At 42.3% G+C, this 25,528-nt stretch overlaps 1 protein-coding gene across 1 annotated transcript in view; it reads right to left on the reverse strand.

The window, feature by feature from the left end:
- The window catches only part of CPNE4 (copine 4), a 573,815-nt gene that overhangs the window by 4,791 nt on the left and 543,496 nt on the right, over positions 1 to 25,528 (reverse strand). The window contains exons 11-15 of the mRNA XM_027086619.1: positions 19,711 to 19,844; positions 12,287 to 12,341; positions 9,240 to 9,291; positions 6,544 to 6,677; positions 819 to 1,055 (exon numbers count right to left, since the gene is read on the reverse strand). Of these exons, the coding sequence (XP_026942420.1) occupies positions 819 to 1,055; positions 6,544 to 6,677; positions 9,240 to 9,291; positions 12,287 to 12,341; positions 19,711 to 19,844 (612 nt within the window). The remainder of the gene's footprint in view (positions 1 to 818; positions 1,056 to 6,543; positions 6,678 to 9,239; positions 9,292 to 12,286; positions 12,342 to 19,710; positions 19,845 to 25,528) is intronic.

Genomic DNA, 25,528 nt, shown 5'->3' on the forward strand with positions numbered 1-25,528 from the left:
TTGGAAACCTCCCCTTGGGTAAGTTGAAGATGGGCTACGGTAGCAGAGTTGCCCTCTGTGAGTCACCCAGGCTCACTGCCCACACACTTGTGGGAGCTTTCACTGGGGCATGGAACAAAAGAACACAGGGGGCTGTCTGTGACACAGTGGGGGAGGCTCTGCAGGGCTCTTCAGGGCCACGGCCATCCCAGAGGGAAACTGTATGAATCAGAAAACTTTTTTTTTTTTAAACCCTGTGGGTCATGAACCAGTTTTGATTCTGCCTTAGCAAACTTATTCCAGCATTTTCCCCTATTGACCACAAACAACTGTTTAATATCATCCTTTAAACTAACTTTATTATCTTGCTGTTTCCCTCATTAATGAATTGAATAAATCTTTGATGCTGCTCACTGTACATTTATACAGGATTTATGTTTCTATCATTTTGAAAATATACTTTGCCAAGGCAAACACAGACCTCTGCCAGGGCACATGGCTTGACAAGGAGAACCAAGGCCGAATTTCAGCTCTTTGCTACTTCAGCCAGGCAACCTTGAGCAGGGAACAACCTGCCCAACTGTACATGGCAGTCCTGGGTACACTGGAGACCCTAAATTCTGTGGATGAGGCCAAGCTCCAATGAAATGTTGGCCACATAGTTAGCATGACTGACTCAGGTTATACTTCTTTCTCCAGCAAGCCAAGCTCTACATGTCCTGGGTGGGAATCGGCCTGGCCCAGGCAGGGACAGCTGGCATTGCTTCACTACGAACACTGGTGGAAAAATGGGGGGGGGGCTTCTGCTCTCCCAGGGGAAGCCCCTGAGATATACGTACGTGTTTGAAGTTCCTGAAGGGCACGAACTGGACGATGTCGCGAAGGACGGGCTCTCCCTTAGGCGACCTCAGAATCCCGTCGTCACCGTCCAGCATCTGCATGTCACTGAAGTCTGCGTTGCCCACTCCCACGATGATGACCGACATGGGGAGGTGGGAGGCATGGACGATGGCCTCCCTCGTGTCGGCCATGTCTGTGATGACCCCGTCAGTCAGGATCAGCAGGATGAAGTATTGCTGCCATCGGTGGGACACCAGGAGACGATGGGGATGGAGAGGTGGGAGAGACAAGGACAAAGCCAGTTACACACTCCGGCGGCTCCGGTGCATACTGACCACAGCAAATGACAACTGACTTTTCCTGAGTGCCCGTGTTGACAACCCTAAACACTGAAGACTTAGGATGAATGGAGCTTAAAGGCAGGCACAGTAATTGCAGGTTAATTCTAATAATCACCTTAGTGATGGTTACAAAGCACAGGGTGTAGACAGAGCAGCAGAAGAGTCAGGGGGGCTGGCTTCAAAGCCTCTTGCTCTGAGATGCTGGGAATTTTCCCTTAACTCCTCTGGGTCTCAGCCTCTTCATCTCTCAAATGAGGGGTGGGGCTAGATCATTCATACGGTCCTCTTCAGCTTGGAGATTTGCAAGAGTCTAAAGCCGAGCTGCCTAATATTTACAATAGCCACCAGCTCCATGTAACTATGGTGCCCTTGCAATGTGGTGAAAGCAATGGAGAAACAGAAATTTTCATTTTATTTCATTTGAATGAATTTAAATTTAACTTTAAAAAGTGGATACCCGATTGAGTTATTGGAAATCTTTTAAGTACGTTTGTAACAACTATAAATAAGTGAATCCACTTTCTCAATTATCAACTTATAAAATCTATATAAGGATCAAGTATTTTCCATGGTAATTTAGCATCCAAATTGAGATGACGTGAGTATAAAATACACACTGGAGTTTGAAGACTTAGTACAAAAAAAAAGAATGTATAATATTTTATTAATAATTTTTATATGGAATACCTCTTAAGATGATAATGTTTTAGTTATACTGGGTTAAATAAAATATATTATTAAAATTAATTTCCCTGCTTCTATTCACTTTTTAAAATGTGGCTACTGGAGAATTTAAAATCTCTGCATGCCTCTCACTGTATTTCTAGTGGATGGCGCTGTGCTAAAGCCCTGCTAGAAAAGGCAAGGGTCACAGTCTCTCCCTCTGAAGGCTGTGTGCCCTGGGCTAATGAGTGGCCTGCAGGTGGCTGCCCTTCTCCAAGGATGTGGGCAGAAGACTCTTCCTGCTCTAAGTCCTGGTTGGACAGGCTGGTGGGTGACTCATCTGAGATGGAGATTGGAGAGAAGGCTCCATGCTCATCAGCACAGGAAGGGCTTGGGAAGGGTTACGGGGTCTGGAGAGGGAAGGCCCAGTGGAGGACGTCACTGTCCTTAGTCGTTAGAGGCATCATGACAGCCTCTCAGGTGAGAGGGGAGGGAAGGAGGTCACTGAGATGCTGCTCATGCCAAACCCAAAAGAATTTCTAATGTAATCTTTGCAATATGTTCTACATCTACAGGGAATAAATGTGGGATGATGAAACCATTCCAAGTTGCCACATTTCAAAGGTGAAAGGCTAGGTAGAATAGTCACATGTTGAAAACATCTGTTTTTGAGATTCACACTTAGAAAGCTGCATATAGGCTGGCAGTGCTAAAGAGTTCCCATTTTTCTCTGTGAGTCTGAAAAAAATGTTTTTAAACAAAACAACTCAGTCAAAAATGCAATTAGAGAGAAGAGAAATTCACACTATGATGAAGACAATCACATGTCCTGAATGCTTTCCATACAGTTTAATATAAAGACTAATTCTGGGGCTTCCCTGGGGGCGCAGTGGTTAAGAATTTGCCTGCCATTGCAGGGGACACAGATTCGAGCCCTGGCCTGGGAAGATCCCACATGCTGCAGAGCAACTAAGCCCGTGCACCACAACTACTGAGCCTGAGCTCTAGAGCCTGCAAGCCACAACTACTGAGCCCACATGCCACAACTACTGAATCCTAGAGCCTGTGCTCTGCAACGAGAAGCCATGACAATGAGAAGCCTGAGCACCTCAACGAAGAGTAGCCCCCGCTCACCGCAACTAGAGAAAGCCCGTGCACAGCAATGAAGACCCAATGCAGACAAAAAGAAACAAACAAACAAACAAATATATATATATATATATATATATATGACTAATTCTGTTCCATGTCCACTAACTACCCACCCCTAGTTCTAGTTGATCAATTTTCAAATTCATTCGAATTGTCAATTTTCATCCATACCTATGCTTTTTAAGTCTTATACATTCACAGAGAAGGTGGCCTGGGAATTTGGAGGAAGATTTCAGTTGGGTGAAGTGATTGAGGAGCTAGGGAGTTGCAAGGACAAGGCACAGAAGGAGGCAGCTTGGTGGCCTGGGGCTGGAGGGAAGCAGTGTAGGAAACCAGAAATGACTCTTCCCAGGGTGTGCCTTAGAGGCCATGGCAGGTGCCACACCTGGATGGAGACTCATCCTGATTCCTGATCAGGTGGGCTTGTGAGTGAATCACACTTCTGTGCCCTCATCGTCCACTCCCCACCCTCCCCTAACTCCTGTCTGATTCGACCTTCATGGTCCAGGGCACGGATCTCCTCTACCTGCCCCCTACAATACCCACAGGAGCAAACAACCTGACAGTCACACGACCACATCAAGAAAGTTTAGAGTTGTTGTGGTCTAGAGCGGACGTTGGCAAAATATTTTCTGTAAAGGGGCTATAATAAATACTTTAGGCTCTGCAGGCCATAATGATGTCTGTGGCAATGACATAACTCTGCCTGTTAGAATGAAAACAGCCATAGACAGTGCTTGATAGGAATGTTCATGGCTGTGTTCCGTTAAAACTTTACTGATGGACACAAGTTTGAATGTCATATAACTTTTGTGTGCCATGAAATATTATTCTCCTTTTGATTTTTTTCAACCATTTAAAAATGTAAAAGCCATTCTTACCTAGCAAGCCACTGAAAAACAGGTTGCAGAATGTGGCTGGCTTTTCATTTAGAGCAGGGGCTCTTAACCTAGACTTGCGGACTGTTGAGTTGAAAGAATTCAGGCAGTCTGTTCAGCTGGGGTAAATTAAAGTTTTATTTTCGCTAACCTCTAACTAAAACTTATCATTTTTTTCAATTCTAAATATAATTAACAAATAAAATTAGTTTTAACTGTACTTGTGACTGAGTCACTAATAGAAATCACAGAATACGTTCCTGTTATCTTACAGTGTTTGCAAATATCTCAACGTGTCATTTACATTCAACACTACTTAGAAATTACAGAATTATTAGGCCAGCCACAAATTCTCATAATTTAATTTTATTACTATATTTATGATGCTTCTATGTAACATTTAAAGATATTTTGCTAACTGCATTTCAATATACTTGGTTTATTTTATAACATATGTTTTATTTTGTGCATTTAAAGGCCCTTCTGAGGAGGGGTCCATGGGCTTCACCAGCTGCTAATGGTGTCCATGGAACAAAAACGGTTAAGAAGCTCTGGTCTGAAGAGACTGTCAAGATTCTAGAACCTGATCCTTCCAGGTTTAATCTAGCTAAAGGTAATAGGCTGAAGACTGTTGGATCAAAACCCTGATGGAAATTTCCAATAAAGGTCGCAGTAACATTTGCTTCCAAAGTCAGGCTAGGAAAGTGCTCATGGGTGAAATATTATAGTCTTTGAATGTACTTGAGGTCCTGCTTACATAAGGAGAGGACACTTTTTTCTTTCTAGAAGAGTTCCACAAAACTGAGGAGAAAATCCTACAGCCACAGACTTCCTGGCACCACTTGCCTACAAGGTTCAAGGTTAGGACCCTTAGCAATCAGTGATAACAAGGGGCCCTAGACCACACACTGTTCGAAAGATAATGGAAACCTCTGGGGGAAAGCATCAGTGTTCCTGGCCTATAGGAGTGAGTTATTTGGGGATATGTGGATTAGACACTTCCAGTACTGTTTCCTGACCTGTCCTTTCAGAGCAGACACATCTGTCCCTGGAGGAGTGAGTAATAGCCAAAACCTCATGCTGGTTTGTATTAGTCCAGAACTCAGACCTATGTCAGATTCTCTTTACTCCTGTGAGTCCTGGTACCCCAGGGAGGCTGAGATGGTTCAAACTGGGCTCCAGGGAGCCCTAGGGATGCCTTGGATGCTCTTGGGTATAAAGGGAGTCAAGGAGGATAGACAAGTTTGGACCCCATCCTTCAGCCCATATTTAGAAAAAATAGTCTGTTTTCTTAAAATCTATTTTATGTATTTGGTTTCTGAGCAAGGTATTATTTGAAGTATTTGAATTTGAAGTCCTGGTGATTTAAAAAAAGGTTAAAAATAAAATTAAATACTGATCCTGTCCAACCTTATGCCTAAATCTTGCATCTGAGAGGATTCAGATTTGCTTCAAGGCCTCTGTGGGTTTGGCAAGATGGAGATGCTATTGACTTTGACAAACATGGTCTTCACAGGGGTGTTGGGGAGCAAAGTTTGGGTGGTACAGGTGGAAGGGTCAATGGGAGGAGAGATGGAGGCAGTGAATATGGGCAGTTCTTTCAATGAATTTTGCTGTAAAAGAGAGTAAAATGAGGGACAGTACCTAAAGGGTAAAGTGTTGAGAGAGAGTTTTGAACCGAAACAAGAGATATTGTAACATGCTTTATTTGCTAATAGGAATGAGTCTTCAGTAGAAAGGGAAAAATAGGTGATGAGGTGAGAAAGGGAATATAAGTATGAGGTCAGTGTCCCTAATAGTTGGGAGGTGTGTGCTGCAGTGCATAGAGCAGAGGTCGCCATGAGACGGGAGTGTGGTCCAGCCCATCCTAACAAAAGAGAAGCTGAGAACACAGGCACAGGGCAAGGGGGTCAGATGAGCTCACACAAGAAGGTAAGGGAGCAGCATATCATATTCTTCATGCAAATTCAGTGTCTTGGAACCCAGGATAAAATCACAGAGAAAATTTCAGACATTAGCAATATTCTGCTAAATCTGAGAAAATGCCATACAGCTAAAAAAGGACATAGGACATAATGACGGTATTGAAAAATGATGCATAGAAAAGCTATTACAACAATATATTTAAGTCTAATATATTAGGGGAAAAAAATAAACTCTATTTGGCCTTGTAACCTTGGTTTGCATTTTTCTTAAGAAAACCACTAATAGGACCTGAAATAAACCTTCACTGTGATGTTGTGTGTTACTTCACTTGACTACCAGGTGGAAGAATAACCCATTGTTTTACTTCACTTCCATCTGTAGTCTGGGTACACTGGAAAGCATGCTTAGTTTTGGACAGTTTTTTTCCTTCCTAGGAACTGAAGGTGAGTATGAGTTTTATGAGGATGACCTACACTCCAGTGAATATAGTGGCTTTCCCTGTTGAAGGCCTTCTGTGTTCAGGTAACATTGCAGACATTTGAGTTATGTCATCTCTAAGCCTCATGTTAATCCAGCAGAGATAGGCATGATTATCCCTATTTTTCAGGTGAGGAGACTGAGGACAGGGGGAAGGTTAAGTCACTTCTTCAAACTCACACAGGTAGAAATGCAAATTTATTGTCAGATTGGGATGGGTGCTATGGCCAGTATCCAGGTGAGGATGGGTAAATGCCCATTAGCAGGTAGACCACCTCTCTCCTTACCGATGCCTCCTTAGTGTTGGTCTCCTCTGATGCTGACTTGGCAACCTTCTGGATGATGGGAGCGATGTTGGTGGGGCCATAGAGCTGGAGTTTGGGAAGGCAGCTCTGGTAGGCTTCCACAACTCCTTGAATCCCTGAGGTGGAATTGGCAAAGATCAATAGCTAAATAGTCCCCCTAAATATATTTATAATCAAACACACACACACACACACAAATGAAGCATTAACTTCCCCCAAATAGTCCTTATCAATAGCACATCTATGTTCTTAAGATAAAAAAGAAAATACCACATCTGGGCTGGTATCTCTGCCTCCACTCCCACTAAAATAATTTTCTTTATTCATTTTACTTATTTTTTTTTTGAAATTGACTTGGGAAGAATTTATTAATGAATGATTGTGTTTGCTACAGAATACAAACAAGCTTTTTATGACAAAGAGAATATTCTAGACCCATTAAAAAAATGTCAGTTACAAACCTATGTATTCCCAAATCTTTTTCTATACTTTCAAAAATAAGGGATTCATATTGGGAATATTTTGCAACCCTACAACTTAAAATTCAGAGAGAAATCATTTTGGTCTGAAATCATTCTCTTTAAAGGTTCAAGTCAAGAGCGATCATTTCCACCAATGTCTCCCTTATGTCTCACCTTACACAATAGATTTCATTAGATCCTCCTATTGTAATGAAGCCAACATTGTACCTATTTTACAGGTAAGAAACTGAGGCTCAGAGAGGTTTGCTGCAGACTCAGGATTCACACCCAGTTGTGTCTGGCTCTAAGGGCCATGCTCACAGCTTTAACATCCCTCTCATTTTCACACCATCCTGTTGACTCTAGTATAACCACCCCAGGCCACCTATGTGAGGATGTGTACCCACAACCATCTCTCCAAATGTTAAAGTCCTTGTGGGTAGGAATTGTGACTTTCTTTCTCATGAGCTCGAGTCAGGTCGGGCACATGGCAGCTGCTCCCCAAATGTGTGATGAATGAGCAAGATGATGGTCACAGTCATCTGCTGGGCACTGTAGTACAGGTGAGTGACGTCCATCACCATGGGCACCCCTCATTTAAGGGGGGCTTCCATCCAAGAGATCATGATGGGTGGGCTCTGCTGGAAGAGGCAGCCCTGCTAGTGTAGCTCCTCCCAGCGTAAGTCCTGGCTGCACACTGAATGTTCTAACTGTGATCCCACAGAGACAGTCCCATTATCTATGATTTTTGTTCAAATGGTCCTCTCTGTGTCTGTGCCTGTGTTACCTCTCTCTTCCCCTGTTTCATCTCATCCTCCTGCACCCCTTTCTACCCTGAAACAGCACACTGGTCCTGTTTTAAGCCAGAGAGACCCACAAAGCCCCTCCTGTGATTTTTTTCCCTCCACATCCTGCCAACCAGATTTTGGGCATCTTGGATGAGCAAGTTGTGCTCTGTTCTGCCTTTATACACATGCATGTAACAAAATGTGTATGAAAATGACTGAAAATGCTTCATTCTCTTTGTCCTGCCCCAAAGTCTGCCATTCTAAAGACAGGTGCCAAATCATTACATAGCCTGGTTTTGAAGTTAAGTGATGCTGAACAGAAGCTCTTTATCTGTTTTGGTTTTTGAGGTTTTGCCTAAGATAAGCAAGTCTGAGTTCTCTTCCAAAAATACCAGGCAGGTGAATTCTAAGATGTGAAATGGGTTAACACTGGATATGTCCTTCATTCTGCTTTGATGGAAAACCATTCTTACAGTTGAAGAGAGGGAATGGTTTGAGATGAGGGAAGCCTAAACTGTAATAAACTTGGCGTGAGGGATGATGAGAGGGAATAAGGGCAGAATGGAGATCTGGTCTCATAGGTTGTTGCGTGCAGACCCGGGGATATTGATATCATGTTCTTGGACAGTTAGTGCCAAATATGTGAAAGAAACTGCGGGATGTTCTACACTCCCACAGGATCTGAATTAATCCTGTTCAGCCCCTTCCTCCTCTATAGGAAGGAGGAAAGACACAGACATTTCCACCAGCCCACTGCAAAAAATGTTTTACCATTTTCATAGCAACAGGTGTACTTGGCTCTATTTATTATTTAGAAATCAGGAAAAATGATTCTAGGATACAATTTATCATCATAGTCATCATCATTATTTTGTGGAATGTCTTGGGAAATTTCTAGCTGGAAATAACATAATACAGACCAAAACCTTTGAGAAGGCTCTTTCTGGCACAAAACCATGAAGTGACTTGTTTGAAGTTGCTGAGGGCATATCCTTTGCCAACATGAAAGTGTCACATGATCTCCATGCTTCCCCCTTTCCTTATTACTTCACAGAGAGGAAGTTGTGCAAAATAAATACTTGATGACAGCTTGGAAAGCAGAAGGAGGGGTACCTCATCACTGCCCATCACGTGACCCTTCCCTCAATTTTTTTTGTTTTTTGGGTGTTTTTGGCCAGAAGAATCCAGAATTGGAATCAATATTCTTGCTCTAAGCTCAAGACCTCTTCTGCATTCTGTCTTTTCCAGCTCTTACGTCTCTGCTCTGTTATGGCCTTCAGAGTAGCGTGTTTATTTGGGTCCAGGGAGCCTACTTCTCCTCTGTGGACAATCATCACTGACATACTGCATCAGGAGAGAGAAACTAAAATGGGAAAAGTACGAAGGGAAGGGCTGTGAAACACTGACTTCCTTTCACGTTGTGATTTACCTGCACATTCTGGGTTGTCTTCATTAAAGTTGATTGCGAAGTCGTGAGATACCTGGACACCAATTAAAATTTACAAAAGGAAGAAAGGAGAATGACAACATTAATCCAGTAAGGAGGCACTGGGGCTTAGAGTTTGCCAACAGATGCTCATTACATTCATTATGTGTCAAGCAGCGGGAACCATTTTAAGCCTTTACACAATCACTCTGAGATGGAGGGTGGATTCTAAGCTCCCTGTGGAGTTGAGGTGACAGGGAGATTTTCTAGAATCAGATAAATGCTGGCAGGAGGGGGAGAATAAGGCATACGAAAAAAAAAATCCAAGAAAATATTTCATAAAAATGTAACTCCAAATAGCTTCCGGATAGAAGTGTCCACAGACCAGAGGCTTAGATTTGGTTGAGTTCTATTTGGAGCCAGTGATTAAAAAATGATAACTCAATAACCTAAGCTGTCTGCTTGACATGGCCATGGTTACAAAGGCTCCAGCAAAGCTGTTGACATTTAAGACTCATTCTAACATAATATACAGAGCTGCCAGGCAGGAGGATTTTCACATACATACAGGTAAAAATAGACTCTTGCTTTTGGAAAAGTAATAAAGAAATAATTCCAACACAAATTCCTCTACCTGGCAGGACATATGTACGAGGTCAAATAATATGTGGTTTACTTTTTTCTTTCTAAAACCTGATAAAATAAGAGGGGTGTCCTGGCATCTATACATTTTTATTGGGTCACTTGGAATTTTACTGAGACTTCTATTTCAAAGGCTATTTCCCACAGGACTGACTCTCTGGGGCCTAGAAAATAGGTCATTGTGTTAAAAGACCCCTCTTTTCTCAGCGGGGGTCAGAGCTGATGCTGTTGGTGCCTCGCTCACACTCCCTTGCCCTTGACTTTTCCAGGCAACTCAGCCGACTGCCAAACATCCCACCTGCTTTATTTACCTTAAGTTTTTCTTGGGCTTCCAGAGCCTGCTTTGCCTGCCCAAGTGACAGGCTAAAAATGGTGGGGAATTAATGTCCCCTGGGAGTAATGTCCCCAGGGAGTAGCTCTTCATCATGGTCTGATGGGAGGTGGTGTGTCAATATCCCAGGTCTCTTACCCCTTGGGGTCTGTGTGCGCTCTGCATTGTCTCCCGGGATTCAGCTCTGGCTGTCCATGCTGGTAATGGCTTGTTAGTAAACCCTATGTTGATTTCTCTCCATTTCCCCACTCTCTACTGAGGTTTCCTCCACCTCTCAAATAAACTACTTGCCTCCAATCCCTGTCGCAAGGTCCCAGGAGAGCACAAACTAAGGCGGAGGTACTTGTGGCTCAGTTTCAATGCAAACTGAGATTTTATCCTCAAGAAGTAAGTCATGGTAATTTTGTAAACACTCTGGGGGGCACCTGAGTTGCTGAGACCATCAGGGCCTGTCTGGGGCAGAGGGGAGATGAGGCATGGAAAAGGGTATCTGAATGGCTTTGGGGAAGCAGAGTGAGAATACGTAAGGGGTGCCTGTTAGGGCAGCAGGAATAAGTTAGCTGCCAGTCAGAGTGGAGCCAGGGGATCAGGACTTTAGCAAACAGCACGAAGAAGAAGTTGCTTCAGGAGGGCGACCAGGCAGATGTCAGGGATGAGGACAGAAAGGCCTGGAGCCAGGTATGCTGCACACCTTTGTCCTCAGCCCTGCTGGGTCAAGCTGAGACTGGAAGGCTGTCTGGGGTGATGTGAGGAGGACACTCAAGCATCTCAGGGCAGCTGGACTGGTGGTTGTCCAGGTGCATTCCAGGCTCAAGGCTCAGCACCTCTGTGAGGAAGGTGGGCACCCACCTGCCCACATTCAGGAACTGATACCCCGTCTGAAGGGGACTGCATCTCCTGAGCTCTGGCTAATACTTTTATGTGTAATCTTTGAATTTTAGTGTTATCAGGCCTTTCAGTTTTTCCAGAGAAGCCAGAAATCTGACATTTTATATGAAATTGTCTAATTCTTAAAAAAAACTGTGTGTCAAATAGAATATGGCCTAATGTCTACAGGCCACCAGTCAACAACTCTTGTTCTATATTCTTCCCCCACCATGTACTGATTTCCGACAAATGCTTCTAGAATTCTGTAGCATGGTCAGCAGGAAGGCCAGTGTGGGCTACAAAGCAAACAAGGAGGAGGACAGGTCAGGGAGACAGGCTACTCCGTCATCTCTCACTCCAGCAGGAAAAGGGAGGTGAACTCCCTCTTTCACTGAAGGCCCTTGGTCTGATGGCTCTGGGGTGGAAGCAAAAGTTGGCATCTGCCTCCTGCTGTTCAGCTCAGATAAGGTCAGTAAAAGAGAAATTGATGACTGAGCGGTATTGCTTGCACTTAGCTGGGACCTCAGAGGCTTCCTGAGGCCGCAGTAGGAGCCTTGTTCCTCTCCAAGGTTCTCCCACCTGGGAGGCTGAGTCCCCTGTGGAGAGTATCCCACAGGGCCATCTGGTATACCATAGGAGAATGCCTCAGTTCCACTGCAGCACAAATCTCTCCACGTACAGTCTCTGCCTTCTTTGTGAGAAATTGGCATCGAGACCAAATAGGATTCCAGTGTCTTTACATGAGCCTTTCAACTCCAGAGTCTCTGAGCCCGAGCAGCGCTTTCTTCAGGATTTTTCTGTGTCTCCCACAAAAGACTGGTGCTTAGGGACTTGGGATGAGGGAGTCTGTAGACCTCACTGTCATGGACTTTCACTGTCAACATGGTCAATAGGGTCTTTCTCCAGGGGAGATCTGAATACATGGGTTCTGAGCCACTGGAGATCAACTTCTGAGTGTTTTCACAGTCTCTGCCTATGTCTGTAAGAAGCTAAACAATGGAACACTTCATTTGGAAATGACTCTGAGAAGGCCAATCCAGAATACCAGGAGATTGGCTGTCATCAAAACAGAGGCTCCGAGGATCTAATCTCACTGGTTCTGAAGACCATTTCTTTGGGCCCTTACATAATTATATCAAAGGTCGAAAGAGTGAGACTCCTGTGAGGGAAACCCAACTCATCCTTTGTTTATAGCAAAACACTCACTCACCGTGTACTCTGGGGGTATCCTGGCACCGAACCCAAAGGCTGGGAACATTTTGTCACTGAAATTAAAAGAAGAAGTTGCTACATTTGTCCATTTAATGAGGAAGAAAAACACAAACTTGCATTACTTTGTGAGAATAGGTCACTATGCCAAATACTGACTACCCATGCTTCTTGATTACCTGTGGTAACAGGGGATAGCAATAGTGTGAGCAACTAAAATCAAGAAATAATCCCCAAAGTTCATCACTTTACTGCTTTCCTTTACTATAGGTGAGACGATGGGCAGGAGAAGAATAAACATTGATTGGCACTACAATATGCCAGATATGATGCTAGGCCATGTACATACATAGTTAATTTTCACACAATGTTTGAAGGTCCACCTACTTATTATTCTTGTTTTACTGATGAATAAACTGAGTCTCAGAAAGGCTAAGAAAATGACCTAAGGTGTTTACCAGTGAGCACTGTGTGATTCCAAAGCCCATGCCTTTTCTATTATACCATCATGACTTACTGATTATGTACAGCATTAAATGCGATTTCCTCTTGCACTTCCCATAACTGGGCCTCCTGACCAGATCACAAATAAGACTCTTCTTAAGCAAAATTTGTGCTGTCAGGGGATTGTTGCAGTGGGGCTCTGGAGTATTGCTCTTGGAAGAAGGCATGCCCCCCTCAGGCTATCTACCTTTTACTTTCTCTCCCATTAAAAACACAACTGAGATTTGTTCTTGGAACAGTTCCTCCATTTTGCAGTTCTTGCAGAGCCAGCCAAGGAGAAAAGGAAATTCAGATAAGGGCTCACTGTCCCAGAATGCCTCTGGATGCAAAAGGGGAGTCCCAAGCTGAGAAGTCAAAGGATCAAAGCCAGACCATCACCCATCACTATCTAACTGATTTAGAGGTCATCAGTAGCCAATGATGGCTTTGATAGAACTTCACCAAAATATAGCCCATTTGACCAAATTTGGGGCAGGGGTTGGGAGATACAGGGAAACCAGAATTCTCTGAAATCAACCTCTAAATTTGCCAGAAAATCACCAGTTCCTTCTTTCCCTTTCTATTGTGTAGATATGGGCTTCGTGGGGCATTGCACCTATCAGGTATTAGAAAAGGTATTAATGATGATAAATAGAAAATCATAAAATCTTATAAAGGATTAACCACAGCTCTGAGAAAAAAATACTTCTGGTCCTTGGAAATACTGAAATACTTTGTCTCAGAAATTCCTTCTTAGCCAAGACAAGGGTGAGAAGATGTGGGGAGGAATCAGCAAGGGAGATTTTAGAGGTACTTTCTAGTTAAGTCTGGAAGAAAACTGTTCTGGGTGGAGGATGGTCCTGCTTCTTCCAACTCGGATGGCTCAGAAGTCAAAACAGAGAAACCTAGAAGGCTCCACATTTTTTAATTTCTTTGATAAGTTTAGGAGGGGTGAGATTTAATATTCCACCCATTTCTAATCACAAAACCAGTGTTCCAGATGTAATGATATTCCTTTTAACCCTTCAAGCCACCCTTGTGGATTTAAGCTTGCTGAGCATGATGCACTGTTATATAACCGAGTTTCAAGAGTATGGAGGTAGGGAAAATGCCTCACCTACAAGGGGAATAATTAATGAATCAGGATGGTCTCAGTTATCTGAAGTCACAAAGACTCTAATAAACATACTAAAGAAAAAAATTCAAGCCTAAGCACAATAGATTTAAGCATTCATTTTCCCTGATTAGAAATAGAACTAGGAAGAGAGGAGTCTTATTATGCAAGAGGCAAGGGAAGGCAAGCTGAGCACACAAGCAAGCATCAGCATGCCAACACATCAGGGAACTTAAGATAGGATTCAGCAGCACTGAGTAAAGGGGTCATTTAGCAATTATTGAGGACTTGATTGGTAGAAACTTCCAACCTGGAAAATTCAGGGCAAATCACCACATTGCTGAAGGCAGTATTTCTTACTATTGGAATAAAATAGTATAAAATACTATCTAAGAGCCCAGGGTCTTCAGTCGCAGTGAGCTTGACGTCTTGAACTTCTTAGGGAAAGAACTTGATCAGATGACCTGCAGATGGAAGATGCATTTTTACCCTCCCTGGTAAGGAAAAGTGGGCTAAAGCAAGAGATTAATAAAAGAAAAGACAAATGACTGTGTCCATAAGGAAATGGAGATGAACTCAGAGCAAAATAGCATTTCAGAACAACTAGACATTTAATGAAGGCTGTTCTCTAAAGCAGTGGTCTTAAAGCTAGGGTACATGGACATGCAAAGCCCTTCGAGGGATATGAGAGCATGGCTTCTTTGTTTTTAAGGGAAATCAGTATTCAGTTCCTCTACCTCCCCATGTATTCTTTACTGAAATTCATCTTCTGGGAACATCTCTGATGGAAATACCTGCTCCTGATTCATACCTCCCCTCTCCCAATTAACCTCTGCTCACCCACTAGGAATCTCAGCCACCATGGTGAGTTGCTCCCCAGTGTAAAAGCTCCATAGTAGAAAATAAAGAGACACTTCCTGATGTGAACGACTCACTAGCAAACAAATCCTTTTGTAAGTCAGATAGTTTTGCTCATTTTTGCTTTAAAAAAATTGTAGGAAGTGCTGATGTCAGGTGGTAGATCATTAAAAATACCTTTTGATGATAGATATGTAATTTTTTGATATAAAATTTAGAATTGAAAGAATTACATAATACTCGTAGGCAAACTCTTTCCATTACCACGGACTTATAAAAACAAGCTTTCTTAGTATTTACATTGATAAAAACAAAAAATTGGATTAGTATTGATGCTAGATTTTCCCATTCTGGTCATAGGTAGCAGTCATCCACAGATATGTAAGCTAATTGGGAAAATAACCTACTATCTGTTTCACTAAGATTTTTTCATTTCTATTTTTTATAGGCAATAATCAGGTGTTGAACTTTCACAAATATTTATGATCAATTACACACTAATAAGGATTATAATAAGAACAAAACCAGAAGATATTTTTAAATACTTTGAATCTTTTCATTACAGTAAATTTTAGAGATTGGAAACTTAAAAATTTATATTGATATTTTAGTTAAAGACATGTGTGATACAGTGATCAATAAAGGAATTTCAAACCAAATTTTTAAAGATACATTGGAATGAAGTTCTATGGGGGAAGGGAATGTAAATATGAGCTCATGAAAAAGAAGAAACAAAATTCTCAGCTCAAACTGATGAAATTGTTCACGCATTTTTTAAATGGACGATGGTAGGTATCAAATAGCTATGGCATTTAGATTCTGCTGGATGCATTTGCAAGAGTTAGGTAAGAGTTTTATTTTTAAATGTCCATATTTACATTACACTAGAATTTTCATTCTTTGTCACTATCTAAACTTTTGATGGAAAATGTTAGATTTCAATGCAAAAGTGTGTGAGGGCTATATGTTTTAACACTCTTTTTACGAGTATGTGAGCCAAAAAATTTTAAAGGTCATTAGTCCAAAATGACTTTTAAGTCTGACACTATAGTCCTTTTCCCTTTTGTGTAAGAGTATTAAAGAAAATAGCCTCTATCACTTATCAAGTATGTACAAAAGGCAAAACTTTTGTATCTAATCCTTACAACCACTCTGCAGGGGAAGTTAGATTAATCTTTCATTTGCAGTCAAGGAAACAAGGCCCAGTATAACATCAGGAGAATAAAGAGAGCCGAGCTGGGATCTAAACCCAGGCCCCCCTGTCACCAGGACCCTGTTGACTCTGCCCTTCATAGGAGGTTGGTCTGGTCTAATGATTCAGAATAATGTGCTAATATCAACAAATAACAGAATTAGCAGAACTCACCACCCCCAGGAGGCCCTCCTTGACTGTCAATCTCTCTTCTCACAAAGGATAGAGTTAATCCTTCCTTCCTCATGCGTCCCCATCCTTACATAGGCCATGTAGGGCTGTGATTCATTTATGTGCCTTTCTCTCCCATGAGACTGTGACCGACGTGAGGGGAAACCATGCTTATTAATCTCTCTGTGCCTTTACAGCACTGCGTGAGGGGCCTGGCACCCAGTAGGTCCTCAGCTGCTCCATCTCACCTATCTCTCCCAATTTAACTCTGGGTCTCAATCCTGGATGCCCATTGGAATTAAAAATCCTGATCCTCAGGATGTGCACCAGACTAATTAAATCAGGGTATCTGGGGGTAGGGCCCAGGTACCAGCTTGTTTTAAGGCTTCCTGAGTGGTTCCAATGTGGAGCCAAGGTTGAGAACAATGGATTAGTGTTGGCAGAGTGGAAAAGGTAGCGCTGTAATGTGACCTGCCTTCCGACTTCTAACCCAACCTTCTGCACTCAAACATGCCTGTGTCAGTTCTAACCTTGCCTCTGCACTGCTCTGAGCACACCTCAGAGGAGACGCCTGCCTCAGTGGTTTCCAGTACCCCTGCCTTATTCTGGGGTGGCCAAACCTATTAAACGTCAGTCTGTATTAGCGAGCAATGTACCGTATTTATACTCTCTTGGTAGCAGCTAGACCAGCCTTTCTATGAGGGACATGGCACGTGGTCAGAGACTCACATCTCTGCTGAGCCCAAGGAGTGGATACCATCTTGGACTTGAGCAGCCTAAAGAGACCAGGTTGTTCGTAGGAGCTGGGGAAGGGCTACAACCAACCGGGAACAGATGAGTTCGTTTGTGAGCGCACGCTCTTGGGGAGCTGGAGGGGAGAGAGGGCAGGGGTCTCTCTCTCAGAGGTGCATAGAAAATGGGCTGGCAGGGCTGCCTCCCAGGCTCAGGACCTGAGTCTGGTCTCCCCTCAAGGCCACCCTGAGAACTCCGAGTTTCACGCGTCTCTCAAGCTGTTCAGCTTCACGGATCAGCTCATCATGACCCGTGAACAGTGACTGTACAAGGCAGGAAGAAAACCCTTGGCTGTCAGAGGCTGGGAGGAATTTCCAAGCCTCTTGGGGATTAAAAACCTCCGTGTGGCTGCAGGAGGGGGAACGGCGCCTTCTGTCAGTTTTTATTGAAGTGTTTCTTTTTGAGCAACAACCTCACTGACTTTGATGCAAGAATAAATTAATTCCAAAACCCCAACTTGAAACGTCCTGATTTCCTGTCTATTGTCTTCCCACCCACACAGAGGAGAAGCGGTGGAACCTTGTCAGTTTTCAAGAAGCCATTAGTGTGCCCATTTCAATGCTGAGGTGCCTTTTTTATATGAAAAACATAAAAGCTCCACTGAGCTGAAGAAACCTGTTTTTCTTGGCCAGTTGGGGCTGACAACTTTGGTATTTTATTTTTAAATTTTTAAAAGAATCATTTGCGATGATTCTTCATGTAACCCCAAAAGTGTCATCTCTTACTTTTAGAATGAATCTGTATTTTTGAGGGAATACAAAAATCCTCCCCAGGCTTTGTCTGGCTCACGTTATAAAGGGATAACAGCTCTAAAAGATGTGCAGGTCCCTCTGACTGTTGTATCTGCATCTTTCATGCAAGGTAATCAGGAAACAAGTTCTGCAGCTTGTCCAGTAAATCTGCTGCAGAACCGCAGCAAGGGCTCTGGGTGTCAGCATCTTAATTTCTGGCCAGCTCACCAAATCTCCTCTTTGGAATTCATTATTACACTGCCTTGTGCCTTGCAGAGTCAACTTTATTACTAAGCAGCTATTGTGTTGTATTAAGTGCTTTTACCTACTTTACCTCTTTTATGAGAATTTCAACATTTAAAAGTTATTAAGAATCCAGAAGATGTTCCCTCTCTTCCTTCTTCTCTCATATGGACACACTTGTGTGTGTATGTGTGTGTGTGTATGTGTGTGTGTGTGTGTGTGTGTGAGTGTATGTGAGAGTGAGAGAGAGAGAAAGGAGAGAATTACTGTTTTGTTGTTTTGGGGATGTTTGGAGAAGTTTCTGACAGTGAGGATGCAATATGTCCATCTTTTCCCTCCTTGGTAGAAGTCTCCATATGACACGAGCCTCTCTAAGAACCTCCCCGAATTGGGGGCTAAAGAAATCAGAGCTGAGATTCAAGTTGTCTTCACAGACAATATTTCAAGGTTAAGTACAAGTATCATTTCAACAAGGTAATTAAAAATGTTATTATTGCCCTCTGTTCCAAACGTGGAAAAGAGGAAGTGTTAGCAGGGGCCTTGTGTTTAGAGCTGTCTGATTTGACTGTACCTGTTCATTCATCCCCAACTGGCCACACACCCATCTGAGTTATTGGTGATGAACAGTATGAATCCAGAGACTCGCCAGTGGGAAGTCCACTGCTGGAAGCTTTCCTATTACCTGTCCTTTTGGTTTCTCTGCACTTTCTGGTCACTAGGTTGTGTCACTCCCTGTGGTGCCTGGGTATCAGGTTATCATGGTTTACAACCAATTATGAGACTAGAAAGAACAGAAATCAGGCTATTCCATGAAATCTCCCTGAAACCGGAGGACAGAGTCACTTTCTATATTTTTCTGGTTTAATAGGTCAATTAGTTGCTGCTCATTACTAACTAGCCCTATATTACAATCATACCAGGCTGTCAACTGAGATTTACCCATATTTATATTTACACTGGTTCTACTTCAAAGAGCCTTCTTGATCAAACATGTGAACAACTTCACCTCAATCTGGAAATACTGGAAAGGCAGAATAAATTCAGTTCAATGTAATTTATGTAAATCACTTCTTATAGGGAATTCTCTTGGTGGGCAAGGTCAATATTCATTATCAAGTAAAAATAAATGTAATACTGATCTGATCTCAAAATCGTGTTTTCTATACAGACTTACAAACACATACACACACTGTCGTGGGCACACACACACCTTCTGTTAAAGTTACCAACAGCTTTTGAGGTCCAAGAAACCCCACTATTATGAGCTTACACTGTGGAATGAGCTGGATCTGGGTTTAAATCCTGCCCCTGGGTGTGGAGCAGAGCACAGATCACTTCACCTCCCTGCACAGTTTTCCTCTTCTGTTAAACAACACCCATGACAGAATGTTTAATGTGAGGATCAGATAGAATAGTGTCTAATAAACCAGTGCTTCTCAAACTCCAAAGTGCACATGAATCATCTGGAAATCTTGTCACAATGCAGATGCTGATTCAAATTCTCAAGTGGGACTTGATGAAGTTCCTAGGTGACGTTATGCTGCTGGTCCATGCACCAAACTTTGAGTAGCAAGGCACATACTGAAACTACAAAAGGGAAACCAAAATCGCTATCCAGTGGTCCTGCCAGCCAAGTAAGAGAAGAAAGCTAAGAAAGGATTGTTTTGGTGGTCAGTGTAGGCTTGGCATGAACTCAGTTTCTCTAGGTGTGGAGAGGATAACACATTTGGGACAAAGCTTTATTCTGTCCTCTCATGAGCCTCAGCATAACTTCATTTCCATTCTTTGGCCCAGGGTCAGGCAAGGGCCACAGGAACCCACAGAGATGGGGAGTCTCATACCTGTCATAGTCTTGGCAAATCTCCCCCACAGCTACCAAGGCCTTCAGGTACTCATTGGGCTGGTAGGGGTGGATGTAGTGCAGGGAACAGCTGTTCCTGGGGTCCCCATTCGAAGCCGTGAAATCTATAGCTACCTGGAAGAGAAGATAGGAAAATGGGTGGATTTGATTTTAAATGAACATATTTCATAGGAATTGTGATTAGCCCTGAGAGAGACACAGCCGGTGTGTATGTGTGTGGGGAAGCAGTATGTTACACACCTGCCAATAAGCAGAGTTAGAGAAGAAATTCGTCAGCTTTAAAAACTAGTTATTCAAATAATGGAGAGGATGTGGAGAAAAGAGAACCCTCCTGCACTGTTGGTGGGAATGTAAATTGGTGCAGCCAGTATGGAAAACAGTATGGAGGCTCCTCAAAAAACTCAAAATTGAATTACCATATGACCTAGCAGTCCCACTTCTGGACATATATCCAGACAAACTCTAGTCTAAAAAGATACATGCACCCCTATGTTCATAGCAGCACTATTCACCATAGCCAAGACATGGAAACAACCTAAATGTCCATCCGCAGATGAATGGATAAAGAAGATCTGGTACATATATACAATGGAATACTATTCAGCCATAAAAACAAATGAAATAATGCCATTTGCAGCAACATGGATGCAACTAGAGATGATCATACTAAGTGAAGTAAGTCAGAAAGAGAAAAACAAATACTATAGGATATCACATGTGGAATCTAAAATATGACACAAATGAACTTATCTATGAAACAGACTCACAGACATAGAGAACAGACCTGTGGTTGCCAAGGGTGAAGGGGTGTTGGGGAGGGATGGAGTGGGAGTTTGGGTTTAGCAGATGTAAACTATTATATATAGGATAGATCAACAACAAGGTCCTACTGTATAGCACAGGGAACTATATTCAATATCTTGTGATAAATCATAATGGAAAAGGATATATAAAAATAATGTATATATATATATGTATAACTGAGTCACTTTGCTGTACAGCAGAAATTACACAACATTGTGAATCAACTATACTTCAGTAAAAAAAAACTAGTTATTAATTTGGTTGAGGCCATTTCTATAGTCTTCAACCTCCCTCTCCCCTATGCCCTCTTTTCTCCTTGTCCAAAACAGAACTTGAGATTGACGTCCAGGTTAGAAAACCCAGCATCTGATCCACGACATCACCAGGCAGCAAGGGTAAGGGTGGAATATTGTAATTCACTAAGAAGAGTCCTTAGTGCTCTCCGGGGAGGACGATTCCATCTCTGAGACCTAGCTAAACTCCCTCAAAACTAAATTCTGTGTTAAAGATGTGGTCTGTATAACAAAGCCACTATTTTCATGAGTGACCAGTTGCAGAGAGAGATGCTGAAGTGGTTATAATAAAATTTCTGCCAGAAGCAGCTCTGTGTAAGGCTCATTCATGTAAAAACCCACCCACAACAGAGAAGACGCCTGAAGTCTACAGCATTGTCAGTGGCAAGTAGAGAAAAGAAACCTCTGTCTGGCCACCTAGTGGGCATTATCTTTGAACTTAAGTTTTTTCTGACCCCCTACATCATCATTATCTAAATAAAAGTTGACTCACAGGACAATTTTTTTTTAAATTTTGGCTGTGTTGGGTCTTCGTTGCAGTGCGCAGGCTTCTCTCTAGTTGTGGCGTGTGGGCTCCAGAGCGCATGAGCTAGTAGTTGTGGTGTGCAGGCTTGGTTGCCCTGAGGCATGTGGGATCTTAGTTCCCCATCAGGGATGGAACCTGTATCCCCTGCATTGGAAGGTGGATTCTTAACCACTGGACAACCAGGGAAGTCCCACACAGGACACTTCTTAACAACAACAACAACAAAATTCTTTAACCTGGGGGTGGTGCTAAAACGGGAAGGTGTATTTCTTCTGATTTCTAATATCATCACCAATTCAATGAAAGTTAACCTAGCAAACACCTCTCCAAAGAAATGCTTAATCTTGGAGGTGGAGAGTGGGGAGAGAGGGATTAAAATGAAAGGAGTTGTAGGGAAAGAAAGGAATGTTCATGGTGCACCCAGCTCAACAGAATCCATTCACTGGCTGACTGATGATAGAAAGGCTCTATTTTCTCTTATGATCTTGTGAATGACAAATGCTATTTGCATGACATTTGACAAAATTCCATTATAACAAACCACTGGAATATCTCATTGGATTTAAGGTGGGATGCTAGTTCTGGAAGGACAGAGGAAAGGGGCTATGTGCTCTGTGTCTGCTTCTGAAAGACCAGACTCAGTAACATTGATGGAAAAAAATGTCACCTCATCTTATATTGTAAGCCTGCAATCAGATCAAAGTAACTGGAAGAGAAAAAGCATTGACTAACAGTAATTCACTAACAACCTTTCTTTTGTTCCTTTGTAAAGTTATTCTTTCATCACTGAATTTTCCCCTTTTCTTCCTCACCCCTCCACAGGACTATGTTGAAAATAAATTTAAGCAGGATTCAAATTCTATTTTCAGAACCTCCAGATGTTTTCAATAAGGGAGTACAAACTGATAAAACGCTAATATAATACTAAGTGTTTCAAAAAAGGTCATATGAGTATTCCCCCAATGCTTAGATGCCCCTACTTTGGACAAAAAAGGGAAGAAGGGAGGGGTAACCTCTGTTGAAACCCTACTATGTGTCAGACACCTGCACTGGCAGCTTTACAGGCATTGTGTTATTTCATTCTCATAAAAACTCTGGGAGGTAGAGATTATTATTCCTTTTTATTGATGAATCTGATGCTCAAAGGTGATGAAGGTCACAAAGTCATAGGGGATGGAGCTGGGTTTAAACCCAAGTCTATATGGTTGCAAAGACTCTGCTCCTTCATCATATCATTATATACCCAAGAGAATGAGTAAGTCTGTGACTGGGATGTCCAGACATCTCGTGGGCATGTTTTATTCTTATGAAGGATGAGGAGATTTGGCCTGGAGGTAGGGATATTAACCAGGAGGCAACTACAGTAATTTAGGAGAGAAGAAATACCTTGAATGAACAACACTTTATGACCAAAGCAACTGCAAAAGGTAGGAAAACAGCAACTAAAGTGTGTGTATATGTGTGTGTGTGCGCGTGTGTGTGTATGAAGAACAGTGGGAGTTAATTTCTTCTGTACAGCAAAGTGACTCAGTTATACATATATATATTTTTTCATATATTTTCCATTATGGTTTGTCACAGGATATTGAAAATATAGTTCTCTGTGTTATACAGTAGGACCTTGTTATTTATCCATTCTATATATAATAATAGTTTGCCTCTGCTAATCCCAGACTCCCATTCCTCCCCTCCCTTATCCCCCCACCTATGTCTGTGAGTGTTTTTGTTTTGCAGATATGTTGATTTGTATTGTATTTTAGATTCCACATATAAGTGATATCATATAGTATAATCAAGTATACTTCAATAAAATAAAAAAAAAACAGAATGGATAAACAACAAAGTCCTACTGTAGAGCACAGGGAACTATATTCAATATCCTATGATAAACCATAATGGAAAAAAATGTGAAAAAGAAAGTATGTATATGTATAACTGAATCACTTTGTTATGCAGCAAAAATTAATACAACATTGCAAATCAACTACACTTCACTAAAAACATTAAAAGAAAAAAAAACATTTAAAAAGAAAAAAAAAACTGAAACAGTGGGAGAATGGGTTACTGAGGACGACTGGGGGTGACCTAAAAGGACCAGTGGAATCCAGTATCTTCTGAGATAGATTTCATTCTGAAGGTGAAAGCCAAGCCACTGAAGAAAAGAGAGGAAGACAACATGAACTGTGGTGAAAAGCTAGTTGAGGCGGCAGGAGTAGTGTTGGGGAGCCTACATGCATTTTGTGAACGAGAAGGAGGTGTAAAGCATTCCAGGTCTCACCCATGGGGCCCCAACCAGACAGAGGTCCAGATACATGCAGACAATCCCTGGAAAACTTCTCCAAGGAGGACACTCGAGAGGTACCTGAGAGACAGTGTTTGGAGAAATCAAACATCTCAGGAACTCTTGGATGTACTAAGCTCCAACACACACCCACCATTCCCTGCCTTTTTGTTCTGATGAGACACACTTAAGAGATCATGGCACCTCACATGTGTACATAGTGTTTAGAAGGTAAAAATAGTGCTGGGAAGGCTAGAAGTAAAGCCACCTCTTTCTCTTCCACTGAGGAAAGCACTTTAGAGCTGTAGAAAATTCTAGAGGATGCAAGGATGTTATTATGGAGACAACCTTGCTTCTGCTCTGATTTATTAATATCATTGCAAGTATTGCAAATCACTGGCAGGTTTAATATTTTATTATTAATAATGAGTACCTGTGGCTCCCCTCACTTGTGTTTATGATTCCCCTCTTCATGGAGCATCCCAATCTACCAGTGTTTCTTAACACTGCAACTGGCAACCTGTACCATGTGTTGATTACCTGATTGTCAAGGGTATCCTGTGATGACAAAAAATATGCTGGTGTCTTGATGTAAAACCAGAGAATGAAATCAGATAATATAAAGAACAGAGGGAAAAACCTCCATAAAGAAAAATGGCAACTCAAGCAACATAATTGAACATCTTATCTTCCCAGGCATAGGCAAGATACTCCAAGCATGCAGGCACCAAGTGGCAGCATCTGAGCCCAGGTGTATCACCTGGATGAGTACCTGTGGTATGGGGAGAAGTGGATGTAACATCTGGATGAGCTTAACAGATTTTGGCAACAATCTATACTAAAATTTTAAAAAAATCATAGGGCTGGGATTAGGGTAAAGTAAGAGAGGTGACTAGGGCGTAAGCTCAGGAAGGCACTCATCTGAGCTGACCCTACACTTGCCTGATCTGAGAGTGATGCCTCCTTAAATTTTGCATCCTAGGTGCCTCTCTTTCTTCACTCTGGTCCCAGTGCTGGTATATCTTTTCATTTCTATCAACTCTTCATCCTCAGGCTTGGAATAATTCCCTTACGCTTAACAAACTAGGGTGGGGCAGAGATGGTGGTGAGAAGAAGATTGTGATTGAAGATATTAAGCATAGAAAACAAATAGGATTCGGTGACTGATTGTGAAGTTGGATGCCAGGTAGGGAAAGGGAGCAGCCAGATCTCCTTGGGGATGGAGGAGATTATGTAGTGGGACAACCTGAAGTTCAAGGTTAGAAGGCGGTATTGTGCTGCCTGTTCCTGGTGGTCCTGTAGGGACATACAAACATGCCCAATGGAAACTGCTTTTTTTCTGCAGGCAGGCCTCTAGGGTTTCCACTCTTCCCATGGGGATGGCCCCCATGTTTGTGACAACCCCAGAGGCTATTCCAGCTCAGAAGATGCTGATGTAACTTTGGGGAAGGGTGTGAACTTAAAAATTACCTGATGAAAAAGGAAATAAACCAATGACCTTTATCACCTACTACTTTCTGTAATTCCCACTGCTCATAAAAATATTTTATCATTTGACTAGACAGTAAATGGACAGTCTCAGGTACAAGGCAGCTAAAAGATTTTTTTTATTTCCTGGCAACTGATGGTTTCTGGTCTCCTTGATGAGGCTGGAGATAAAATCTCTGTCTTCAGGAGGTGGCCTTCTACCAAGAATTCTCTGCGCTCTTTAAGTTAGCATGAGTGCAAAGAGAACAGAGAGAAAGGTTAGGTTTATTTTAAAAAGCAACAGGGAGGCTGTGAAAGATGGGATTAAGTTGAGAAATAAAAGCAAGAAAATGACCGAAAAATGCCAGTTTGCGGAGGAGGCTCCCGGCTCCTGGCTTCCTTAATGTGGCGGGCTTGCAGAGCTGCC

Source organism: Aethalodelphis obliquidens, unplaced genomic scaffold (assembly GCF_003676395.1).
Source record: "Aethalodelphis obliquidens isolate GAN/ISIS:26980383/991018 unplaced genomic scaffold, ASM367639v1 scaffold56, whole genome shotgun sequence".
NCBI classification, from domain to species: Eukaryota; Metazoa; Chordata; class Mammalia; order Artiodactyla; family Delphinidae; genus Aethalodelphis; species Aethalodelphis obliquidens.